The sequence below is a fragment of the Ambystoma mexicanum genome, chromosome 3q, assembly GCF_040938575.1.
Source record: "Ambystoma mexicanum isolate Mex_15411 chromosome 3q, UKY_AmexF1_1, whole genome shotgun sequence".
NCBI lineage: Eukaryota > Metazoa > Chordata > Amphibia > Caudata > Ambystomatidae > Ambystoma > Ambystoma mexicanum.
Window position 1 is genome coordinate 309,180,234 of NC_090926.1, and position 24,925 is coordinate 309,205,158.

A 24,925-nucleotide genomic window follows, 5' to 3' on the forward strand; every position below is an offset into this window, starting at 1 on the left:
GGCCAGTCTAGCTGCCAGGTTCTGCATGCGTTGGAGACGCTGGAGAAGGCCCACCGGCTGAGCGAGGTACAGGGAGTTGCAATAGTCCAATCGTGAGTGGACTAATGCAGCCACCACAGGAGGGCGCATAGCTTCTGGGATCATAGGGAGGACCCTCTTAAGTACCCTAATCTGGTGGTGGGTGGATTGGCAGACCGCTGAGACCTGATTTGACATGGACAGGGAGGTGGAAAGAATGACCCCTAAGTTCTTTACTTTGTCCACTGGACAGGGCAGGGGGCCCAATGAAGTAGGCCAAAAAGCGGGGGTCCATAGTGATGGGCTGGGAGGACAACCCACCAACATCACCTCTGTTTTATCGCCATTGAGCTTGAGCCAATTTTGATCCATCCAGACACCGACGGCTTTTAGACAGTCATGAAGACAAGCTGAGACCTCGGTATGATCCTGATCCAAACGGATCAGGATTTGAGTATCATCCGCGTAGGAATAACAATTGAGTCCATGCGAGCGGATAAGGCAGACAAGCGCCCAGATATAAATATTGAGCATTCATGTTGTCTTATCTTACTGGGGAGGCCTCTGCTTGGGCGGGGTTGTTGGTGAGTCAAAAGAGTGCAGTTCTGGGAAATTATTCCAGTTTTTTGGAGACTTTCAGAAAAATGTTCGACAGAAGGCAGATATCTTTAGGGGTGGATGGGGAACTTTTAGAGCTGAAACAAGGTAATAGAGATTTGGTTTGCTTACATTACACAATTTAAGTCCCTTGTGTTAGAAAGCAGGTGGCCCGAGGATAAACGGGCCTCGTTGTTTTATCGGGGCCTTAGAGATGAGTTAAAGGATGCATTATCAGGAATTGTAGAACACCCCTCTACATGTGATGCTCTGATAGATTTGGTTATCCAATTAGACTTTCGCTTGAGTGAAAGGAAAGCTGAGCGGCGAAATAGTCAGAGTGATTTTAAGTCTAAAGCTAAAGTGGATAGAACTTAAGTGGAGATTAAGACAAAAGGGAATGATCCACCTTCCAGAGTCCGGGGTCCTTTACCCAAGGAAGAAAGGGCTAGGAGGAGAGATAACCATCTGTGCTTATAGTGTGGGAGAAGTGGCCATTTCTTAGGGAATTGTCCTTACACTCCAAGAAAAACTTCCACTTCAACGGGCAAGGTGCAGCAGATCGCCAACACCGTGCAGACTGCTGTTCCTCATATCACGGTGAATGTATCCTTATTTTTGGAGATGGAGTTTAAGGGAAATGGCCCAGTCATGGTAGACTCAGGAGCCACTGGGAATTTTATGGGTTGGGGTGTTGCAAAATCTTTGGGAATCCCAATTATTCAGAAGAACAAGTTGCTTACCAACTGTAATGTTCTTTCGACTGGATGTTCCTCCCACGTATTCCTCATCTTAGATATATTCGCCAGCTTGCCTGCTTCTTCGGAAATTTTTCACCAGAGGGCGCTGTGCTCGAGGCCGCGTAGCTTTGTCCCTCAAAGGTCGCCGTTGAGCGTCGACGTCATCCGTTGTATAAAAGGCTCGAGCCGTGCCCTTTGGTTCAGTTCTGTTTTTTCGATGTTAATGGTCGCATCAGTTGTACTTTGTGTCGGCAGATGTCAGGCTCTTATGGAAGTACAAGTGCAACAAGCTGTACGGAGGGGTAGGTTGAGAGGGTCGAAGAGGAATACGTGGGAGGCACATCCAGTCGAAAGGACGTTACAGTTGGTAAGTAACTTGTTCTTCGAATGGATTGTGTCCTCCCACGTATTCCTCATCTTAGATAGTCTCCCATAGCAGTTGTAATTTAGAGGAGGAGGGAGTACCATAGTTCTTTAATTATGCACACAATGAAGGACAGCTTTAGCAAAAAGGCCTCCTTGGTAAGAAGTGGTGTCTAAACAATAATGTTTTATAAAGGTGTGTATTGATGACCAAGTGCCCGCAGCACAAATGTCTTGCACTGGGACATCCCTCTGAAGAGCAGTGGAAGTTCCTATATTCCTTGTTGAATGAGCCCCTAAACCAAGTGGAGGCTCCTTCCCAGCCAATTTGTAACATTCAGAAATTGCTAGGATAATCCATCTGGATATAGTTTGCTTGGACACACCAAGTCCCAATTTGTGTCCAGTATACCCGACAAACAACTGATCTGTGTGTCTAAATCTTTGTAACCTAGATATGTAGAAACTGAGAGCCCTCTTAGGAGCTAGTCTGTGAAATCTTTCCCCCTCTTTACTAGCATGCGGAGGAGGATAGAAAGATGGTAAAGTGATTTTCTGTGACAGGTGGAAATCCAAAACTATTTTAGGTAGGAAGAAAGGTTTGACCTTTAAAACAACTTTGTCTTTGTGGAAGGCTGTGTGAGGAGGCTTGCAAGATAGCGCCTGCAACTCACTCACCCTGCGGGCTGAAGTTAGAGCCACTAATAACACTGTTTTTAAAGTTAGGAGCCTTAAAGGGCAAGAATGTAAAGGCTCGAACGGGGCACACATAAGAAACTTCAAAACTAAATTTAAATCCCAAATGGGAACTTGGAAAGGTGTAGGAGGGAACACACTTGTTAATCCTTTAAGAAATTGGATAACTAAAGGCATTTTGAAACATGAAAATTCTTCTGAGGAGCGCTTGAAGATGGATAGCGCTGCCAAATATCCTTTAATATTTCCAACCTGGAGCCCCGAGTTGGCTAAATGTAATAAAAAGGAAAGCACCATGGGAGTGGTATATTGAAAAGGATCCACATTCTTATCCCTGCACCAGTTACTGAATTTCTTCCAACGATACCGGTATAAGGATTTTGTTGCTGGCCTCCTGGCAGAAAGCAAAATCTCCATAACGTCATCCGGAAGGTCCCAATCCTTATATCTCAACCTCTCAGAAGCCAAGTGTGAAGGCTGAGTGTCTTGACCTCTGGATGGAGAACCCGACCTTCCTCTTGCGAGAGAAGATCCTCTCTTAGTGGAAGATGTATTGGAGGGCAGATGGACATGTCCAGAAGGTCCGGGTACCACGTCCTTCTGGCCCAATCCGGGGCAATCAGGATCATAGTTTTCCTGAACTTTCTCAACCTCCCGATTATGTGAGGAATCACAGGGACTGGAGGAAACGTGTAAAGGAGTGGAAATATCCAGTCCACTACGAACGTGTCCCCTAGAGCTCCTCTCGGGGAAAATTCCCTTGAGCAGTACAGTTCGCACTTCCGGTTGGCACCGGTCACGAACAGATCTACTTGAGGGGTTCCACAAAGGGCGAAGATCTCTTGAAGGACTTCCTGAGCTAGTTCCCACTCGTGGGAGACTGCTCTGCCTGCTCAGAGCATCCGCCGCTGTGTTCAGCTCTCCGGCTAGGTGAACTGCCGATAGAGAGGTTCCTTCTTGCATTGCCCAGAACCAGAGATGCATTGCCTCTCTGCACTGTGGGAGTGATCCTACGCCTCCTCTTTTGTTGAGGTAGTACATGGCCACTGTGTTGTCCATAATTATCAGGACATTCTTTCCCTGTACATAGGGCAGAAAGGCTTTCAGCTCCAGTCTGATTGCCTTCAGCTCCAAAAGGTTGATGTGTAGTTTGGACTCCGATGGAGACCAACGACCGCTGATTGTCAGTTCATTGGTGTGGGCTCCCCACCCCGTGAGTGAGGTGTCCATCACTACCGTTATCTCCGGCCATGTTTGCCAAAAAGGTTCCCCTTTGAGGATATTCTCTTTGCAATCCCACCATAGGAGATCTTGAGCCACCTTGGTCGGGACTTGTAGAAGGTCTGACATCCCCCTGAAAATTGGGACCATTGAGTCCTGAGGGCCCATTGAAGGGATCTCCTCCTCAATATGGCCTCTGGCACCAGAAAAATGCAGGATGGCATGAGGCCTAGCAACCTTAGGAAGTCGAAAGCCGGTATATGTTGGGCACTTTGAAATTCTGTTACCATCTGCAGAATGTGGTGAGATCTTTCCTCAGGAGGCGAGGCTTTCCCTGAGATGGTGTCCAGGACCGCTCCGATGAATTGGAGTCTTTGGCTCGGAATCATTTGTGACTTCTTGTAATTGAGGGAGAAGCCCAATTTGTGCAGGAAGTGACAGGTCATGCCCAGATGTCTTTGGGTCAGTTCGGGTGAACCTGCCCTTATTAGCCAGTCGTCCAGATAAGGGTAGATGTGAATCCCCTCTCTCCTGAGACTCGCTGCCTCAACCGCCATTCATTTGGTGAAGACCCTCGGGGCGGAGGTCAGCCCAAATGGCAGTATTCGAAACTGATAGTGAGATCCGCCAATTGCAAACCTCAGGTACTTTCTGTGTTTGGGATGGATTGGCACATGAAAGTAAGCATCCTGAAGATCTAATGAAACCAGCCAGTCCTCAAGCTGAAGAGCCTGAAGGATCTGAGAAAGGGTTACCATCTTGAACTTGTCCTTCCTGAGGAACTTTTTCAAATTTCTCAAGTCCAAGATGTGTCTCAATCCTCCGTTCTTTCTCGGGATGAGAAAATACAGGGAGTACCAACCCTTGTTCCTCTACGCTTCAGGTACATGTTCTATTGCACCTTTCTCTAGCAGGGTTAAGATCTCCTGTACAAGGAGTGGGTCTGGAATTTTTACAGAGTTGGCTCCCGGTGGATGATTTTGAGGCGTTTGATGAAAAGGAAGGCAGTAACCATGGGTCACTATCTCTAGTGCCCAGGCATCTGACGTAATGTCCCGCCATACATCCAGATACCGAGAGATTCTGCCTTCCACCAGGGTCTTGTGGGTTAAGGCCTCAAAGTGGCTTTGCAGCGGCTGCAGCAGTGGCTGAGGAGGTAGGAGCCGCTGCTGTGGCTGATCTAGCACCTCTCCCTTTTCCACCACAAAAGGATTTTCTTTGTTGTCCCCTCTGACTGGCCTGCCCTCTTCCTTTTCCAAAAGAGGAACAGAAGCGAAAAGGGCGACTCTTCCAGGAAGATGACCCTGCGTAAGAGTGCTGCTGGGGTTGTCTTATAGTGGCGCGGAGTGACTTTGCTGCCAATTTCGAGGTCTGCAGCTTCTCCAAACTCTCATCCGCCTTGCTGCCAAATAAGCCGTCAAAGGGCATATTAAGTAACCTGGATTGTACATCAGATGCAAAACCAGAGTATCTTAGCCATGCGAATCTACGCAGGACTGCGCTAGATGCCATGGATCTGCTTATGCTCTCTACAGTATCCAGTCCTGACTTGAGGCACTCCTCCATAGCCTACTTTCCGTCCTTAACTATCGCCAGGAAACCATCCCTCTCCTTGCCCTCCGGGATGGGATCAGCCGCTGCATCTAAACAGCTCCACAGGGTATAAGTGAACCTAGCTAATGTGCAAGTCACATTAGTAGACTTAAGAGCCATACTACCAGAAGTAAATGCCTTCCTTGCCCAGGCATCAATCTTTTTATCGTCCCTGTCAGGGGGCATAGAGGAATAAGCTGGCTGTCTATTTGCAGTCGCAGCCTGTATTACCAACCTTTCGGGCGAAGGGTGCTTAGATAAGTACTCCTGATCTGAGGGAGCAGGTCTATATTTTCCTATAAATTTCTTATTCACAGCTGATATAGATTCAGGTGTTTCCCAATTTGTCATAACTCTCTTTTGGAGAGCTTTGTGAAAGGGAAGGACTGGGTCTTTCTGAGGTCCTTCATTTCTGATGTCTGTTAAGTCATCCTGGTCATATCTTGGGGACACTGATTTCCATCCCATAAAATCTATCACCCTTCCCATGAGGATTCTATACCCCGGTTCTGCATTGTCTGTAGGGTCAGGCCTTTCAAAATCTACCTCAGGTGAGGTATCTAGGCCACTGGCAATTGTAGAACATCATAAAGATCTGACATTTTTGAATTTGGATCTACGAGTTCCTCAGGGACTACCCTAGTCCCAAATTGTTCCTCAAAAATAGCAGACATAGATTTGAAAAATTCTTGTCTGGGCTGAGGGTGGAAGACTTTTTCTGGCATAGGCAGGACAGACCTAGCTTTAGTTGTAGTAGTCATTTTGGAAACCGGCATGAGAGATTTCCCAGGAAAAGGCATCAATGGCGTTGATGGAATCGACAATGGCTTTGACGCACTCGAAGGAAACCCTGAAGGTGTCGAGGGTGGCTTTGATGTCGAGTGAGGCTTCGACGCCGAGGCCGAAGGTATCAACGCCATTTTGGGCTTTGACGGACGCGTCGAGTCGATAGTCGGCTTCGACGATGAAGACGCCATTTTGTCTTCAGGCAACCTCGATTTATGCACCAAAGGTTTTTGTATAGTCTCATGAGGCGCTGGAGATTCATCGTCCGAGGACGCCCTCGACTTTTTGTCAGATTTAGAGTGAGACGTTTTGGATTTCCCTCTGTCACCTTTAGAGTGAACAGGGGTATGCTCTCCATGTATCTTTTTTGAGTTTTTAGCATTGAAGCCCTAAAGGCCTCCCATTTTTTGGGGGAATAATGCTTCGAAGGACAAGAAATTAACCTTCTGTCAGGCGAAGAAGAAGAAGAAGAGGACGAAGATCTATGATGTCGCTTTTTAGATCGTTTGGATGACGAGGAAGAAGACTTCCTCGAGCGGCTTTTCGACCTCGATCGCCTCGACTCATGATGAGATTTAGGTCTCGATTCTCTCGAGTCTTTTAGTCTTTTAGCAGACTTGAAAGACTCTTCCCCCCACCGCTAGTTTACCTTGGCGTTCCTTAAAAGCCTTGTTCGACATCGCCTGACACGACCCGCATTCGTCCACTCGATAGGACTAAGTCACCAAAGGCCGTTATGGTGAGGATCCGTAATGGACATTTTTCTTCCGCATTTGGAACACTTCTTAAAACCTGTCTTGGGTGTAGTCGGGGTAGAAGAAGAAGACATTCTCGAAATATGGAAAAACTGACGCGCCGTAAGATACACGAAGCAGAAGCTCGGAAAAACAGAACTGAACTAACGGGCGCGGCTCAAGCCTTTTATACGACGGATGATGACGATGCTCGACGGCGACCTTCGAGGGACCAAGCTACGCGGCCTCGAACACAGCGCCCTCTGGCGAAAAATTTCCTAAGAAGCAGGCAAGCTGGCGAATATATCTAAGATGAGGTATACGTGGGAGGACACAATCCATTCGAAGAAGGCAGTTGAGCAAGTTAGAGCTGTTGATGGGACTTCTCTTTCTTCTGGTCCTATTACCCACAAGACTAGTTCATTGATTGTATAATTCGCAGGTGCTCACACAGAGAGGATATCTTTTGAGTTAATTGATGCTCCTTTGTTAAAGATAATTTTGGGAATGCCTTGGCTTACTCTTCATAATCCTTTGATTGATTGATTGGAGTGCCAGGACAATTGACATGCAGTCTAATTTTTGCCAAGAGAATTGTTTCTCTGGAAGATTTTTTGAGGAAGATGTTAAACAGATTAATTCTGTGTCTAGTTTTAGATTTGCGGGGAGCTTACCATCTAGTGCCTGTGCAAGAAGGAGATGAATGGAAGACAACGTTTAAGACCAGGTTTGGGCTATACGAATATCAAGTGATGCCATTCGGTGCAATTTTAATTTTTTCTTCAGACTTGGATCAACATCAGAGACATGTTTGACTGGTTTTGCGAAAATTGTGTGAAAATCATTTGTTCGCCAAGTTGGCAAAAAGCCAATTTCATACTGATTCCGTGGAATTCTTGGGTTTTATAGTTTCGCCTAAGGGTTTGGAAATGAATCCAAAGAAGGTACAAGCAGTTCAAAAGTGGCCTACCCCAACAAGGGTTAAAGAAATACAGAGTTTTTTTTAGGGTTTGCACATTTCTATAGGCGATTTATAGAAGGATTTTCTCGGCTAGTTGCTCCTATAACAAGACTTCTGAAAAAAGGAGTTAAATTTGAATGGGACCTTGAAGCAGAAAAAGCTTTTCAAGAATTAAAGAAAAGGTTTACTACCAGTCCGATTTTAATACATCCTGATCTTTCTAAACCTTTCTTTGTGGAGGCGGATGCTTCAAATCTAGCAATGGGGGCGGTGCTTTCACAGAGACATGAAACTACGGGTCAGTAACATCCAGTAGCTTATTTTTTTTCCAAGAAAATTTTCGGCGGCAGAAGTGAATTATACAATTTCAGATCGTGAGCTGCTTGCTATCAAGTCCGCTTTTGAAGAATGGAGATATTTTCTTAAAGGGGCAAGACACACAGTAACTGTACTTATTGATCATCGAAATTTGTTGTTTTTGAAATCTGCTAAAACTTTGTCTCCGCAACAACTTCATTGGTCCTTATTCTTTGCAGACTATGATTTTGTTGTGACCTTCAAACCAGGAAGTTTCAACAGAAAAGCGGATGCCTTATCTCGTCAATTTTCTGAAAGTGAGGCGAGAGAGGTTCAGGAGCCAGAACCGCTTACTGCTCCAGAACTTTTTCTGTTAGCTGGAGTTGTTAAAAGCATGTATGTGTTGAACGAGGTTCGCCAGTCAATGTCCTTGCAGAAGATGGAGGAGTGGGTGAAATTGGATCCAGCAAGGAGCTTAAAAGAGGGTCTACCATTTTTTGATAACAAGCTTTATTTGCCCACAGAAGAGTTAAGAGAAAAGGTTTTGAAGAACTGCCACAAATCGATCTTGTCTGGACATCCAGGTTTTAGAAAAATGCTGGAGTTAGTTAGAAGACATTTTTGGTGGGAGAAGATTCATCAAGATACGTTGAACTTTGTCAAGACGTGTGCAGTTTGTGCACAGGCAAAAAGTCAAGTTGGGAAGTCGCATTGTTTATTGAAGCCATTAACTGTTCCTCCTCGTCTTTGGCACACTATTTCCATGGATTTCATCTGTGATCTTCCTCTGCATAAGGGTTGTACAACTATTCTAGTTGTGGTGGATCTTCTTACCAAGGAAGCACATTTCTTACCGATGGAGGGAGAGGTTACTGTGAAAAAACTGGCTCATAGTTTCTTGGAAGGAGTGGTTAGGCTGCATGGACTTCCTAGTCAAGTTATCTCTGACAGGGGCTCTTAATTCATCCCAAAAGTTTGGACGGTCTTCTGTAAGAAACCTGTGGTAGAGGTTGGCTTAACTTCTGGGTATCATCCAGAGGCTAATGGACAAGTAGAGAGAGTCAACCAGGAATTGGAGACATTTTTAAGGTGTTACCTACAAGCTGGTGAGGAATGGGTTGATTTGGTGTGGTTGGCTGAGTTTTCTTACAACAATTGTGATAAGGATGCTACTTCTATGTCTCCTTTCTATTTGGGTTGTGGGTTTCATCCTCGTTTTTTGAGTTTTGAGGTGTTGGAAGATTCAGGTAGTCCTGGAGTGGAAGAACGTTTGTTGGTGATGAAGAATAATTTGGAAAGAGCAAAAAAGGTGCTGGGGGAAGGCAAGTTGCGATAGAAAAGGTGTGCGGATTTGAGAAGGAAAGCCAGTCCTAAGTATGAGGTAGGAGACTTAGTATGGCTTTCTACCCGGCATTTAAGAATTAAGGGGAAGAATACATTTAGTCCTCGATTTGTAGGCCCTTTTGAGGTTGAGAAAATCATTAATCCTGTGGCAGCATGGCTGAAGTTACCCAAGCATTTGAGAGTACATCCCACTTTCCATGTTAGTCTCTTGAAACCAGTTAGTCCAGGCACCAGATTTAGAACACCTCCTCCTCCTGTGATTATGGAGGATTCATCTGAGGAGTTTGTGGTTAAAAAGATCTTGGATTCCAGGAAAGAGGGGGAAGTTGCAATATTTGATTGACTGGGAGGGATATGGGCCTGAGGAACGTACTTGGGGAAAATTCATCTGATGTACATGCTCCTAGGTTAGTTGCTAAGTTTCATGCTAAAAATCCACATAAATTAGGCCCAGGGACTGGGCGTTAGGAGAGGGGTACTGTCAGGTTTCCTTTATTAATTCCCCTTTCTTTGAGGACTGTAGATTAGTTTTGTGTGAGTTGGACGTTTTCTACTTTGGTTGGTTTGGCCTTAACTTCTTAATACAGCATCCTGGTTCTGGCCTAAGGCAAGATGGAGTTTCTCAATAGAAGCTCTGATTGGCTAGAGAAGACAGCAGGACTACAATGAACATTCTAAACTGTCACTCTCTGCCTTTCGTCCTCGTAGCCCCAGCTGAGAGGACCTGTTTTGTAGCTGCTCCTGCTGAAGTCTTGGGCCTTGTGGATTTGAACTTTCAGGTCCTGGGCAGTCGAGCAGCTACTCTTTTGGGGTTTCAGGAGAAGTATCCAGATGGTAGGAGAATTCTCTAAAGATTGGAAACCCTGAAGTTCTTGTGAAAACCATACTTAAGATAAGTGAATTTCCTTTGGATATTTAAATCTGTTGCTCAGAATTTCTTTGAGTCATTTAAAAAAAGTAAATTTGAGCTTTGAACTATTAATTTGCACTGTTTTAAAGAGCGTGTGAATTTTTCATTTGATAGTATGCGCAAAGTTTGATTTGTTTGCGCTAAGTACTTAGCACGTGTGATGTGTTTCCCTCCTCGCGTACGATTGGACTTCTGCGTGTTCAAGAACTCTTCTACTGGTGCGTGTGGATTTACTGTTACGTGTACTCTTCAGCGCATGTGCGCGTCAAAAATGGCTACGTGTATTCTTCAGCATGTGCGCGTGTCAAATATTGCTATGTGTGTTCTTCAGTGCGTGTGCGCGTCAAATATTGCTACGTGTGTTCTTCAGCGTGTGTGCGTGTCAAATATTGCTACGTGTATTCTGCAGCACGTGCGCGTCAAATATTGGTACATGTGTTCTTCAGCGCGTGTGTTCTCCAGTGCGTGTGCGTGATAAAAGTTGCTACGTGTTTTTAGTCAAGTGTGCGCGCGTTCTACAAGTCCATGTACTTTCTTCAGCGCGCGTGTGCGGAACTGTTTGCTGCGTGTTTTCTATCGCGGGTGCGTGCGTTCTTCATAAAACAATGCTTTCTCTGCAACGCGTGTTCGCGATAAACATTGCTACCTGTATTTAGTTAAGTGGGCGCGTGTTCTACAAAATCCACGTATTTTCTTCAGCGCGGATGCGCGCGACCTTCAAGAAACAACATACTCAATCTTCGCGTGTGCATGCTTTGAACTAAAGTGTAAAGAATGAAGAACAGCATTCATTAAAGCCTATCATTTACTGGAACTATGTACAGTTTTAATGGCAAAGGTCAAGGCTCATAAGGATTGCTTAAGAAAAAGGAGTTGCTGTTAATTTCAAGAGACTCAAGAAAGAGGCAGAAAGATTTTCAGCAATTACTTCAGTCTTCTCAGAGATATTTTAAGAGAAGAACCAGGTATGATTCTTTACTCTTTAGTTAAGGATTAAAAGTCTTTTAACCTCGATATTAAGTAAGTAATATGAGGATTTGTATTTGTTTATGTATTCACTGCAGGTTCAGCATCAAATAGTCTTGACGTCGCCAACATGGTGTTTATTATGTTATCCACTTCCCCCCTTTCCCTTTGGGGTGTAGTAAGCAGAGCTGAGTTTTATATAGTTCTGAGAATTACACTTCAGGGGGATTGTGGGGGGTTCAGCAGCTTGAGCGGACGCAGGAATACTCTCAGCCTGACAGAATGTAAGTCACATAGACACATCGAATTTGAAACGTATACATTGTACACTCTAACCATTCTCAAAAGGAACTATGGCCAGCTGCTCAGATTAAATAAAAGCATTCCAGTGGCAGCTAGCCTGTAGCAGTGGGAGGTGTTGTGAGCTCACTTAATAGTGCTGGGGCCCTTGTAGACAGGGCCTTGCCCCTGTGTGATAGGCCAAGCAGGTAATCTCGACTAGGCTCTGGCAAGGTCTGCTGCTGCAGTCAGAGCCACTCATGTGGTGCTGGGTCCAGCTTGAGGCAGCAACAACACAGGACCAAGAAACCACACGCCTTGTTTTTCATTTGGGTAGCGGCTATCTCTGAGCTTGTGTGCTTAGGTCATGACCTTTTGATGTGGTAATCAACGCGTGGAAGGATGGTGGTTGTGAATGTGACCATGCAATGCTCCTCCCGTGCATATGCCTTTGCAGTACCACATCCCTTTCCACCAGTACCATAATTGTTCATAGTTTGATGCTGTCCTTCCTTTCACCCCATCACATAGTCCTTGAATTTATCCAGAGTCTGACAGGTCATCATCATGCTCTTCCGCACGCCACCAGACTTTTAGTTGTGGACAACAACCTCATTGTTTTCAATGGCTGTCATTTCTGATGGTAGTTCCTCCAAGTCTGCAAGCTTGATATGGCCCGGATGACTTCTCCTGGTGCCCATTTGCTTTCTTGATGAGCGCGGCTCTGAACTTAATTTCTAGAGAAGTCCCTGCCACGCACCCGTTTGCCATTGTTAAAAGTTTAACTTGCCTTGATGGTGCGAGTTCTTGACCAGGACGGTATTGCTCACATGCAGGTCAGGTTCCTTGGCTCTTCTGTGAGTATTTTCGGCCCTGTTTTGTTCCATCCTACGCATTGTGCACCTATGTATGTCAAATGGAGTGGCTACCCAGCTGTCCTTGTCAGGATTGTGGTTTTTGGTGCACTCCATAGCAGGAGGCAAGCAGGAGACACTCCTGTGGTTCTGTGGGAGGTGGCTCTGCACTCTCAGGAATCGGAAAGCTGCACGTTCCAAATCGGCCCGATGTTCCACTGGGATCCTCAATGCCTTGTTCAGGGAACTTAACCTTAAGTGTTCAGCGTCTATGTTGGTTTTGGGCCAGCAACATGTTATTCACTGGCACTCAATGCCTAGGTTGCTCAGGAAAGTACGGATTTCGCTCGTCTGAAATGGCGGCCCATTGTAGCCCATTGGTAGGCCCATTTACGGCAAATATTTGCTCCAGCATTGGCATGATCATGCTCACCGCCATGGAGCGATGATTTCCACTTCCGGGTAGTGCGAGAATTCATCCACTATTACCACGTTGTGCCTCCCATCAGGCGTGAAGCCTTAGTGTATGCCTATGTTTTCCCATGGTTTTTCACCTCTTGGCATGAGCCGCTGGGAACCCTCCTAGCCACACAAAACATCCACCAATACGCAGACGACACACAGATATACCTCAAGATCGACTCCATCAGAGACATCCCTAGGCTCAAAACCTGCCTCTCGCTGATAAAGTCTTAGATGTCCAGTGCACATCTGAAGCACAACCCCTCAGAGACCGAATTCCTACTCATCACCAACAACACTGAACACCCAGACATACAGACCTGGCTATCAACCATGAACTCTGAGGGATTCACGCCTAAGCTCACATCCTGCGCAAAGTCCCTCAGGTTCCACACCGACAAACACCTCTCCTTCAAGACACACATAGCTAAGAAAACTCAGACAGCTTGGTATCAGCTCTCCCTCCTGTGGAAAGTCAAGCCCTTCCTCCCCCCGGCAGCTTTAGATTCAGAGTTCAAGCACTGGTCCTATCCCACCTCGATGGGGGCAATGCACTCCTCAAAGGCCTCCTGTTGTCCTCCCTTGTGCCCCTGAGAAGTGTCCTACATGCGGCCGTAAGCCTCATCCAGGGTCTACACAGATACAACCATATCAGCCTGGCCCTCCTTGACCTTCACTGTCTCCCACTGCATGCACAAATCACTTTTAAGGCTTGCTGCATCATCTATAAGGCAGTCGCCCTCAAGTCAGCCAGCTATCTTGCGCAGAAACTCAGCATCTCCGGCGGACAGCACACCACCAGAAGCCAGGTCACAGGCAGACTTGAAATCCGCTGCTGCAAAAAGGAAGGGACCAGAAAACAAGCCTTCTCTGCCTTTGCCCCAAGACTATGGAACCTCCTCCCTGTCCGCGTCAGACTCGCCCCCACACTCCTACAATTCAGAAAAGAACTCAAAACCCACCTCTTCAAGGAGTCTCTCCTCCTCAACACCTAGGCCATCACATCGCCCATCGTGCCCCCTGAGTAGCTAGATGCACCACACACCCCTCTACCCCACCACCTGGTACAGTTGTACCCCTCCTCTGTGTCCATCTGTTTCCTACCCCCCGCTGTAGATCTGTTCTGTTACCTCTGAAAAGCACTCCATTACGCATCTGTACTGTTGTATACCTCTGTAAAGCGCTCTGTTGCTTCTCGTAGCTAGGTCAGCGCTCAATAAATGCCATAATAATAATAAAACATGGGGGGCCTCCTAATGGAGAAAGGAATATTTCCAACAAAACAACAATTTCGGAGCAAGGTGACATAATGAGGGTTTACTAAAGTCAGCGGTGAAGAGTCTTTGCCGTCTTTAATGATAATAATGAATATATAAAATAGATTCAAGCAAGTCCCGTTCATCACCCTGGCATCAGTGTGGCGTCTATCCCATGTAGCTATTAAATTGTTTTACATAGGAAATGTTCCTTTCTCCCAAAGGAGAAAGGAATATTTCCAATAAATAACAATATTAGGGCAAGGTGAAATGAGGTTTATATTTGTTTACTTACTGGACTGTTGAAGTCAGATGCTGACCTTGACCCCTCACCCATCCTGACACTCACTCAGACATGCACTCACTTACACACGTATTCAGTCTCAGTACCCCCACCTGCCCCGACACTCACACATGCATGTGTGGTGTGTGCTTGTGTGTTTTAGCCGGGCCTGGCCGCTGATTAGCGGGAGAGGAATTCTAGCCAGCCATTCTAGCCAGGCATTTCTTACTATGGCATGACATGATTTCTGAGCATCTTTGATAAAGCAAGAATGATAAGTGTTATCACGTGGCTAGACTGGCATTTTGGTGCAGCCAGTCTAGCTATTTCTTACTGTGACAAAGCATTTCTTACTGGCCAGCTATGAAAAATAAAGCATGATGTGGCATTTTGGTGCAGCCAGTTTGGACATGTTTTCATATTGTGCAATGGAAGTTGTTATGGCTAAGCCAACAGGAGTATATCCTTATGCTGGGATACTGCAATTTTTGGCAGAATCAGTGTGGACACAAATTCTTATAGTATTATTGGAATTATGCGCAAAGAAAATAGGAGTATGTTCTTAAATTGGAATACTGGCATATATTGGTGTGGACAGCGGGAAAATTGTTTTTATACTGGCAGATATTGTAGGCAAAGGCATCATGAAAATGGGTTGAAAACCAATTGCAAACTACCTGGCCCTTTACCCTTTTTTCGGGGGGAGATTGCCACCCTACCAAAAATCCTGTTTAGGCTCCATAGCTACGCTCAGTCATTCCGGGATATTGGTGGGAAATATTTATGTCCAGCCAAATAAAGAAATCACCAGCCACCACCCAGCATTCCACTGCATACTGGAGCAGACCGCCAGCAATAGAATCAGCATTTTCACGAAAAACAAACTTTCCCACTGATCCAAAAATGTGGGTTGGGAATATAGGTAGTCAGCATTGATTGGGTATAGTGGGTAAACTGTGTACATGCCAATTTAAGAATGCTGTTGCTAAACAATCGGAAAACCTTTTTTAAATGTTAAAACAACATTTAAAAGTTTCTGGGGGTTCTATGTGAATCTGTAAAACCCAGTACTGGAGAAACCACTAACTGTAAAAGATAAGTTCTGAATATTCAAAGACGTTGAATTTGAAACCACACAAGAGACCTGCATGTGCTGTGCAAAGAAGTCTGTTTGTGGTGTTTGAGTGGAAAATATTTGGAAGCAGGAGGAAGCTCTGTGTGCATGGGGAAGAGAGAAGTATGTGCTGTGCAAATGCATTCTGATCCTTTTTCAAATCACAAGCGACATCCCAATAGTAAGGATGAAGGGAAGGGGAGCAACAAAAAAAGGACTACATAATGTGGCTGTACCTCTGCCCTGACACACAAGTGTCTATGACCAAAGTGTACCAATCTGCTACATACAACCCCATTTAGCACATCTGGTACGAGCAGACACAGTGTGGCTACCCACTACTTACAGACACTGCGTGCCATGTGGTACATACAGCCCCAAAATGTCTGGCTGGTAACCAGATATCCAGTTTTGAAGCTGGAAACATACTTGTCCCTCCTGAAATACACTCTTCTTCCCAGTGCCATGAGTTACCTTCTCTATGATAGTCTTCAACTTCTTGAGAGCTGCATTGCTCTCCAAGGTGAGCTGGGTCAGCCGGTTTCGCTCCACGTTGCGGGCGCTGGTCATTGTGCTCTTTAGTTTCTGGAATTGCTTGTGGACCACTTCCTTCTCCTCACGTAGCCGCCGGTTCTTCGTTTCACTCTCCTTGGCATGTGCCGATATCTTGTTTCGCAAATGCGTGGTGGCTTCCTGTGTGTAATGGGACTGAGTGAGTCAAGAAATGGGAAGTAGCACTGCACAGACAGTTACGGAGGAGAGGAGAAAGGATGAAGATGAAGGGCACAATTTGTCCTATCACAAAGAAGCAAATAAAGGGAAGGAGGTAACACTGCGCCCACACATATGAGGGAAGAGTAAGCTGGAAAGAAGGAACTCATCCTACCCCATGATGGAATTGAGGAGCACACTATGGAAAGGAGGTGTTTACTACAGCAATCATGGATCATTGGTGCCAGGAGGGACCAGGCTCAATTCTAGCCTTTTCAGAACGAAAGAGCATCAGATGTTGGAGGCATTACACTGGTTCATCATGGAGGAAAGGTATTCAGGTCCTTCATTGAGGCGCAGTAGCTGGAGACAGCATGCTTATAAAAAGCATTTAATGAGGGGTAGTAACTGAAGAGAAGGGTCTCAACCCAACCCTTCATGGGGGTTGTTGGGGGAGGTGGTTAGAAAAAAGGTCTTTGCTAACCCCTTTATGTTGGACTTGTAGCTAGAGTTAAATATGCTAATCCCGGGCCCCCAGGCAATTATGGACAGGTGGGAGCTGGGATGGGGGGGCTCGTATTGGTCACTCATAGAAGAGTCAGGCTGTATTAAAGGGGTTCATGTGGTCCATCATGAATGAGGGGGTTGGAGAGAAAGACTCACCCCTTCGAGTTCCATGGAAGCAGGTAGACTAGAGGGAAGGATCTAACTTTTGCCCATTCAGGATGAGGGGAGTATACCCCACTTTTGCGACATGGCAACTTTACTGAATGCATAATTGGAAAATGATTGACCACCTTTCTTACTACAGATGGTACTTTTGGGTAAGGTGGATACAAGGGGGAGTTTGCAGGAGGTTCTTCCCATTTTCTGTGGTAAAAAAAGTGGTAAAAACAGCAGAAATACATTCTGTGAAGTTGCCATTCGGCAAAATAAATAATTAGCAAACGTTTATAGAACCAGGATGGTTAGGAGTGGAGCGATGGGTGGAGCACATCCTGGCCCATCACACAGAGGACAATGAGGACTAGAAGGCTCACTGGGTCTATTGTGTACAATTGGAAGAAGTAAAGAAGGGACTCATATTGGATCGTCCTTGGGATTTAGACAAAGGGATCACCCTAGCCATTATGGAGAGGAGGACCAGGACTTGGGAAGAATATTATGTTCACTCTTGTTCAGCATGGAAGAGAAGAGGCTGGAGGGAAAGGATCCCACCTTGTATATAATGGAGGAGAGGGGCTCCTCCGCACTATGGCCCATGAGCCAGAGGAGGGGGCTGAATAAGGAGTCTCACACAGTCCCATACTGGAGGAGGGCTTGAGTGAACCGGGTCATACTGTTAGGATATGAAGGAGCTTTTCTGGAGGGAATGGGGTAAACTCTGTCTCTTCATGAAGTTGGAAAACGGTGCTCCCCCTTGCTCATTATGAAGCAGAAATGCTGGGCATGGAGTGTGTACCTTTGCCCTTTGAGGAGGCATACAAGTTAGAGAGAAAGGCCGTCCTTGGCCCATTATGGTGTTCAGGAGCTAGGAGGGGGTGAAAGAGGTTTATCTTTTAAAACCAAGGACTAGCGGTGAGGGAAGAGGCTCATCATGAGCAGAGCTCGAAGGCAGGGATCACCATTTAACATCACAAATAAGTAGGAATTGGTGAAAAAGGGGGGCAGCTAGGCATATCATGGAGGGCAATAGGGTATGACGACTAGAAGTAGACTGCTCACTGGGGTAGACCATGAAGGGGCAGGGACACAGCCTATAATTACAGAAGGGTCTGGAAAGAAGAGGCTCACCCTACCCCATTAATTAATTAATCTTTTAAAACCCGCTTAATACCGGAGACTAGTCTCTAAGAGCAGGACCTGGATTTGAAACTGTGTTGCTCTGTGTTGTCTTACTTCCATTACAGACGCGTTGCTCCTGGGCTATCCTACCCAATCAAGAATGTAAAGGGCCTCGACATAAGAATTTCACTTTACTCATCGTGGCGAAGCAGGCTGAAGAGAATGCACTATTCCTGTCCAATTGTGGAGGAACAGGTTAGCTGAAAAAGCTCACCATATCCCCTTGTGGAGGAGTGGGATTCGAGCTATGAGGGCTTACCCACGCCCACCACACAGGAGTAGAGATTGGAGGGATAGATTTCACTCAGGCACACCATGGAGGAGCAACACAGTAGGGAAAAGGCTTACCCTGGAACATAATGGAATAGAGGGAGCTGGAGAAAAGGGCCTCAACATAGAGCGTCGCGTAGGGGGCTGTTGGGACTGTAAATAATAGACTTACCACAGTCAATCATCAAGGAGAGTGGGCTGGAGGAGAATGGAAACCAACCGGTGCAGGATGAACATGATCAACAAAGTAAAAGGAACAGGCACGGACGAGAAGGGGCTGCCTCCAGAAGTGAAAATAAGGGGATAGATTAGCCCCTGGTGTCTGGAACGGAGTACTGTGGACTACCTTTAGTATAAGAGTGCCGATTATGAGTTGGATTTTGTAATGAACTTACCTGGATACGTTGCAGTTTCTTCATCTGCGCTTCAATCTCCATGGCGCTCTTGTCATCTCGCTGTTTCAGTCCCTCGAATGCAATCTTGCGGTCCTCAGTGGAGTCTGTATAGTTCTTCAATGCAAGTTGGAACTGCTTCCACAGTTGTTCCACCTTCCCTTCCAGAAGCACACGCAGAGCATGCTTCTCTTCCAAGCACTGCAAGACAAGACACATGCTTACCCCCTTGTACACCCATCAAAACATATTGTACTCACTCTGCTTTCCCTGGCACACTTATTCAGCAATTATTTGCTTGCTCTTCAGACACTCCAAATGTGCTCAATGATCCTTAGCATAATCAATAATGTCCTGTGCAGTATCAAACTCACAAAGGATCTCATTTCGGGTTGGGGCATAAAGTAAATGAAAGGAGTAAAAGTCTTGTGTAAGGCTCTTATACCTTCCATTCACATCAAGTCCCACTTCCATAATGTGTATCGCGGAGAGGAGGAGCAAAACGCAACTTGCATTTCTGCCGCTCCCGCCCGTCGCCCTTGTGCGCGCAGGCATTTTCATGCTGGCGCAAATGCTGGGGATCCCTATGGAATCTGCTGGCTTTTTGCACCAGCAAAATACAGGTGGACTCCAAAGGGATCAATTGTAAACACTGCCTGTCATGTGTATGTAGCAGGCATCGTTTACTCAGTTTGCATAGCGGTGTGCAAAAGGCAACGTACATACTATTATGCTGACTTTTGCCCTGCACTTTTGCACTCCGCCGTGCAAATTACCAAAATTCGGTGATGGGGACCTCTGCACGCCAAAGTGCACGCATAAAGATCTCTGCAGCCGAATTACGACGGGACCCCAAAATGAGCCCCACAGTGCTTTAAAAAATTATCTGTCTCAATCACCACCTAAATGACTATTTCCTACAAGGTCAAATTATTGGTTTAACGATATCTGGGTGTACTTTACAAGCCAATACCTTACTATTTACTGTCCATATTTCTAAATAAACATTGAGGATTATTTACTGAGTAACTAATGACTGTAGGCCTCATTCCGAGTTTGGTATTAATTCAGCAGTCATTTTAATTACTGTCAAAGGGCCTCATCAGGAGTCCGGCGGTATTCCGGCACAATTTCCACAGAGCGGAATTAGTGTTACCGGCCATCAGACCAGCGCAGTACAGCCAACTAGCATGCCATCAGCCAGAAGGTGACTGCTGTGACCAGCATAGCCCGTAATGGGGAGGACTGTAGGAAGCACTGGAATGACCTCAGGGTCAGGCTGTCAACCTCGCTGTCGGGCTTAAGCTAATATCCACTGGATGCTTCTTTCTTCCTCTAGTCTTGTAATTTCTTTTTTTTGTGTAGATACGGTCTGCCACAGGACGACGCCACAATGGTCACCCAGAGAACCAGAGACATGTGGCCCCGGTCCTGCGGCAATCAAGTAGGGGAAAAAAGACTCGGATGGCACAACAAAAAAAACCTGAGTTGATGACAGTGAGGAGTTGTGGTGGTTTCTGTCTCCAGAAGGATCGTGAGGATGGGATGACATGAAGGGGAATAGGATCCGTCTCCAGAAGGTGAGCACCAACAATCTGTGTTCACAAAGGCTGTGCGAGTCTCAGAAGGCGTGCCAGAGAGACGAGAAAGCTACTGGACCGCACGCAACAAAAAGCCCTGTCCGGAGGGAGAACACAGAATCAGACTACGTGTGGGACAAAGAGAGGGAGAGATCTGAGCGGAGGGAAGGGGGGGGCAGAGAGCCAGAGGTAATGCAACAAACCTGTGAGAGCTCGGAGAGACAGGGGAGAGTTGTGAGCCAGGAAGGAGTGCCAGTGGGCACAAGAGAACAGAAGAAACAGAAACCTGGACGAGAGGGGAGAGAAATGCTGCCGAGGGCGGAAGAGGACAAGAAAAGTGGGCTTATCAAAGCCAAAGAGAGTAACAAAGCAATGCACCAACAAAGAGTGAAAAATTCCAAAGTTGCAATGCAGCGATCTCCGAGAGGAGTCTGGCTAAATACTCCCGACGGCAGCTTCGTCCCAAAACACTAGACTGCGGATGCGGTGTGTAGGTGAATGTAAAGGGGAAGTCAATGGCGGATCAAACGCCATCGATCCCAGAACCGCCGGGAGAACGGGCACATGACATAAGGCGCATGAACTACTGTCCCAACACTGCCAGGAGTCCGTGCCGACTGGAGGTGGTACCGTAGAACCACTTGTCCTCACTGCCTGGGAGGAAAAGTGCAGCAGGGTCCTGGACATTGAGGGAGTCAGAGGTGCGCAGGCGTGTGCCAGGTGGCGAGTCAAACACCCCCCGTCACCCCCGGAACATGTCCATGCACAAATGTCAGCCTAGCACAAGATGCCCCAGTGGATAGGGACGCATGTCGGCTGACCCATAAGCTGGGCAGGCCTATCGTTGTGAAGTGATGGGGTGCCACATGGGGCAGGGAATCAAGGCCCCCCCCTGAGCGCAACAGCAGTGGGAAGGGGTGGGAAGTGACATATCCAAGTGCCATGCACACCACATCCCTGCCGGTGCCCCGTGTGCCAGCAGGATTGTAGTGCATGAGCAGCAGTCACACCAAGATGCTGCAGGCCCAGTTGGCCTGCCCCATGTTGGCATGGCAGACGGCCACATGGAAGTACATGTCTCCCTACACTGACAAGGGTGCAGATAACCAATCACTGTACACCACAGTGCAAAACTGCAGTCTGCACAGTCCTTAGTGCCATGGCAGTGCCATAGAGGAAGCCACCACACCCACTCCCACAATGTGTGCGCCACCATGGGAGGGGATGTGGGTGCATGAAGGACCACAAGCATTCAAGCTATACGTCAGCTGCTCCAGCATGGACACCCTGCCCTCCCCACACACACTGGCCATGTGTCACCCACACACTGCAGCAACCATTCCCACAATGCTGTGCCCACTGTCAGGGTTCTAGAAAGGCGGGTTACTAGAACTAGGCTGGGAGTGAGGACACGTAGGCTTAGTTGTGTACAGGCAGTTTTATGGGGTTGGCAACAAAAGAAAATGCATACTATGTTCCTTAACCATTTAACCCAGAGACCTGCAGTAGTCAGCTCACAAGATGGAGGATTGGGCAGTAACCCAGGGCAATATGGAGTTTTCACTCTTCAATGGAATGTTAAAGACAGGTTGGAGGTGAACTCTTTCCCCGCACTTTTCCCCTCCCCCTCTCCCATGAACTTGCGCGTTCTCAATGTCACTGGGCCTAGTAAGATCGCTGTTTTGTTCTCCCCTGTTCCCCTCCCTTGCCTTTTCGCGCTCTGAAACACTTGTGCACGAGTGTGATAGAAATAAAATATCAATATCAATATCAAGAAGTCATGTTTTTCAGTTGCTCCTTTGAGGCCTACCTTTGGAATGTGACCAGGACGACAGATGTTAAAGATTGAGGAAGAACAGCTGCAGCAGGGACGTCAATTGGGGGTCTCCAGAGGTCGCAAGAGCGATTTCTGCCGTTTCCCCAGCGACCTCTGGCATAATTCTGTGACCTCTGGCCTGGCCTGGAGCTTGAATTTTTTTTATAGGTTGTTACAAACTATTTATAAATAACGAGCAAGCGCCTGACGCCACCCCAGGCCTGGCCAGTGGAAGCAGCGAGGCGCGTCGGTGCCTTCAGGTCTATTGCTCAAGCTATGGCTGATTAGCGTTGCATAGGCCTGCCGACATGCTTAGCAACCATATCTCGTCCGGGCCAGAGGCAGAGAGTAGCAGAGCAGAGCGATGAGTGCAGCAGCAGTCAGCCACACTGAGGACCGTGCGCGGGTGACAGAGCGAGCTTCAAAGCATAGTGCGGCAGGACTGGTGCAGGTAAGGTTTGAATGTCCTTTGCGGCTCTTTTATCAGTAGTGAATCAGTGGCAAGCATGGAGTAGATCCTTGGTGAAGAGAAGGGGCCGGATTGATTTCCTCTCCGTTATAAGGGCAGGAGAGATATCCTTGCTGTAGTTAGCGATATCATAGTAATTGTGTTCTAATGAAAGCGCCTCCCATGTAGCTGAGACCCATCGCAGTATTTATTTTTAATGTCCTCTTCGCCGGCAGACTTCATGATTAGCACTTAAGGTCTATTGCTGCAACAATTAGCCATGCTTGTTCAATAGCACTTGAGCAAGGCCGCTAGCGTTGAGGTGCATCGCTCAGAGGCGAGTGGCACGCAGTCGTTCTACAGGGATTTATTCATAAGTGTCTACTGCTCGCTCTGCAGTGGTGGACAGTGGTAGATACTCCCAGCATCATAACAACTTTCTAAGTCTTCCCCTCCCTGGTCAGTGGGATTCCTGTCTTGCAAGGTGGAACGCCTCATATAGTCAGGTCTGCGATGAGGCGGGAGGACTTTGAGCAGTGCAGTTTACATCTGTAATCTCTCATTGTTTACACCCCCAGCTGGCACGTCCCAACCACACATCAACAGATTTCAGAGTGTCAACATTTCTCATGGAGTGTCAAGAAGGCAAGACCTTTTCTGCGCTTGCACCCACCTTGTGGCGCGCCCCGTCAAAACAGAATGGTAGACAGACACTTAATACTCAACTTTTCTGCCATAACAGGGATTTGGAATCAGAGTAAGAGACTCCCATTGCATGACATCTTCCTGAAAAGCAAAGGTCTATTCCACATCAGCTGCAGGTATTAGGGGGTCTGGGCCCCTCAGTGTGAGATGACTGTCCCTGTCCTTTAGACACCTCAAGCATTTCCATTTTGCTGTGAGCAGTAAGTGAAGTCCTCAGCTGCATGATGGCCTCGACTTTCGAGGCTGTCGTCTATCAGAATAATCTAGAAACAAATTGCAAGGGCAATCGTCTCTGAATAAATGGAAAGCAGATCCATGGACTTGGAATGAGGCTGAAGAGCATCTCAGCTATTCAAGGCATCAACTATATCCCACTACTAACAGACTTCACTTCTGCCACAAAATTATCCAGGAATCAAGGGCAGTTGCATCTACATCGCTACAGCAAAGTGGTACATGAAGCAAAAAAGGCATTACGTAATGATCTAAGAACAATCAAAAAATGTTTGCCAAGATCAGAAATACAAGACGCGGTGAAAGCAAGACGAGCGCTTTATAGAAACTGGGCAAAATCACATGTCAATATCATCGATCAGGACCGAGCTGAGTCAATGCTGTATCTACTTCTGACTAAAAACACGCGAAATCTGGCAGATTTTGAATATGGACCTTTCGAAATGCACTCCAATGCTAACAAATACAATTTCAGGAGAGGCATGGGATACTTACTTCTGTCTGGTATTCCAAAGGTCAAACATTGCGATGGTTCCACCGCCCATCGTTGCTGACACCCAATGGGATGTGGAGATGTTGCATGCTGAGATCGTTGAAGCCATAAAAGCACTAAAAGATTTGCGTGCACCTGGACCTGATCTAATTTCTAATGTCGCCCTTAAAAAACATTCTAGTGAGTGGGCACTATTTATTGGGAACCGGTTTTCCAAAATTGCAGCGCGAAAAAAAATGCCTGCTTCGTGGACTACTGCAATAGTTGTATCAATTCACAAGAGGGGCATTTGGGACGATCCGAACAACTATCGCCCAATTGCACTGCTGGATACGATTGACAAATTATTTGGCTCAAATCTAAGACTAAAACTTGCAAATTAGGCTAAGATCTCACTGATTGCCACACACACCAAACTGGTTTTACAAAAGGTGTCGGTGTAGACGTAAACCTGTTAATTTTGACCATTTTGAAACTTAAATCGCTAAAGGCAAACAGAAAAATTCATTTTGTCTTTGTAGATATGAAGCAGGCCTTCGATAGTGTGAATCGTGGCCTACTCTGGGCAAAATTGGCAAAATGGCGATGTCCGAACTCTATTATCGAGCCAATAATTGCCCTTCATGACCAAACATCCATTAGAGTGCGACTAAACAACAGCGGGCTGTTATCCAATTCAATCTGGTCCCACAAAGGCGTTAAACAAGGCTGTCGGCTCGCGGCGGAGCTCTTCAAATTATTCTTGGCTGATCTGCCAAACCATCTTGAGCAGGTCCACTGTTTTCCAACAATGATCAACCAAATACCAATTAAATGCATCATATATGCGGATGACTTGGTGCTGATCGACAGAACACAAATAGGTCTTCAGCGCCTTCTTACAAGTCTGCAGGAATATATGATCGCGAATGAACTGACAATAAACACATCAAAAACAAAAATCTTATCAGTGGGAAA

The 24,925-nt window shown here is 46.5% G+C and overlaps 1 protein-coding gene across 2 annotated transcripts in view; it reads right to left on the reverse strand.

The window, feature by feature from the left end:
* Positions 1–24,925, reverse strand: part of CCDC65 (coiled-coil domain containing 65) — a 209,905-nt gene that overhangs the window by 26,291 nt on the left and 158,689 nt on the right. For both annotated transcript variants that reach the window (XM_069653849.1, XM_069653848.1), the window contains 2 exons: positions 18,696–18,893; positions 15,949–16,167 (listed from right to left, as the gene is read on the reverse strand). In XM_069653849.1, coding sequence (XP_069509950.1) covers positions 15,949–16,167; positions 18,696–18,893 — 417 coding nt within the window. The remainder of the gene's footprint in view (positions 1–15,948; positions 16,168–18,695; positions 18,894–24,925) is intronic.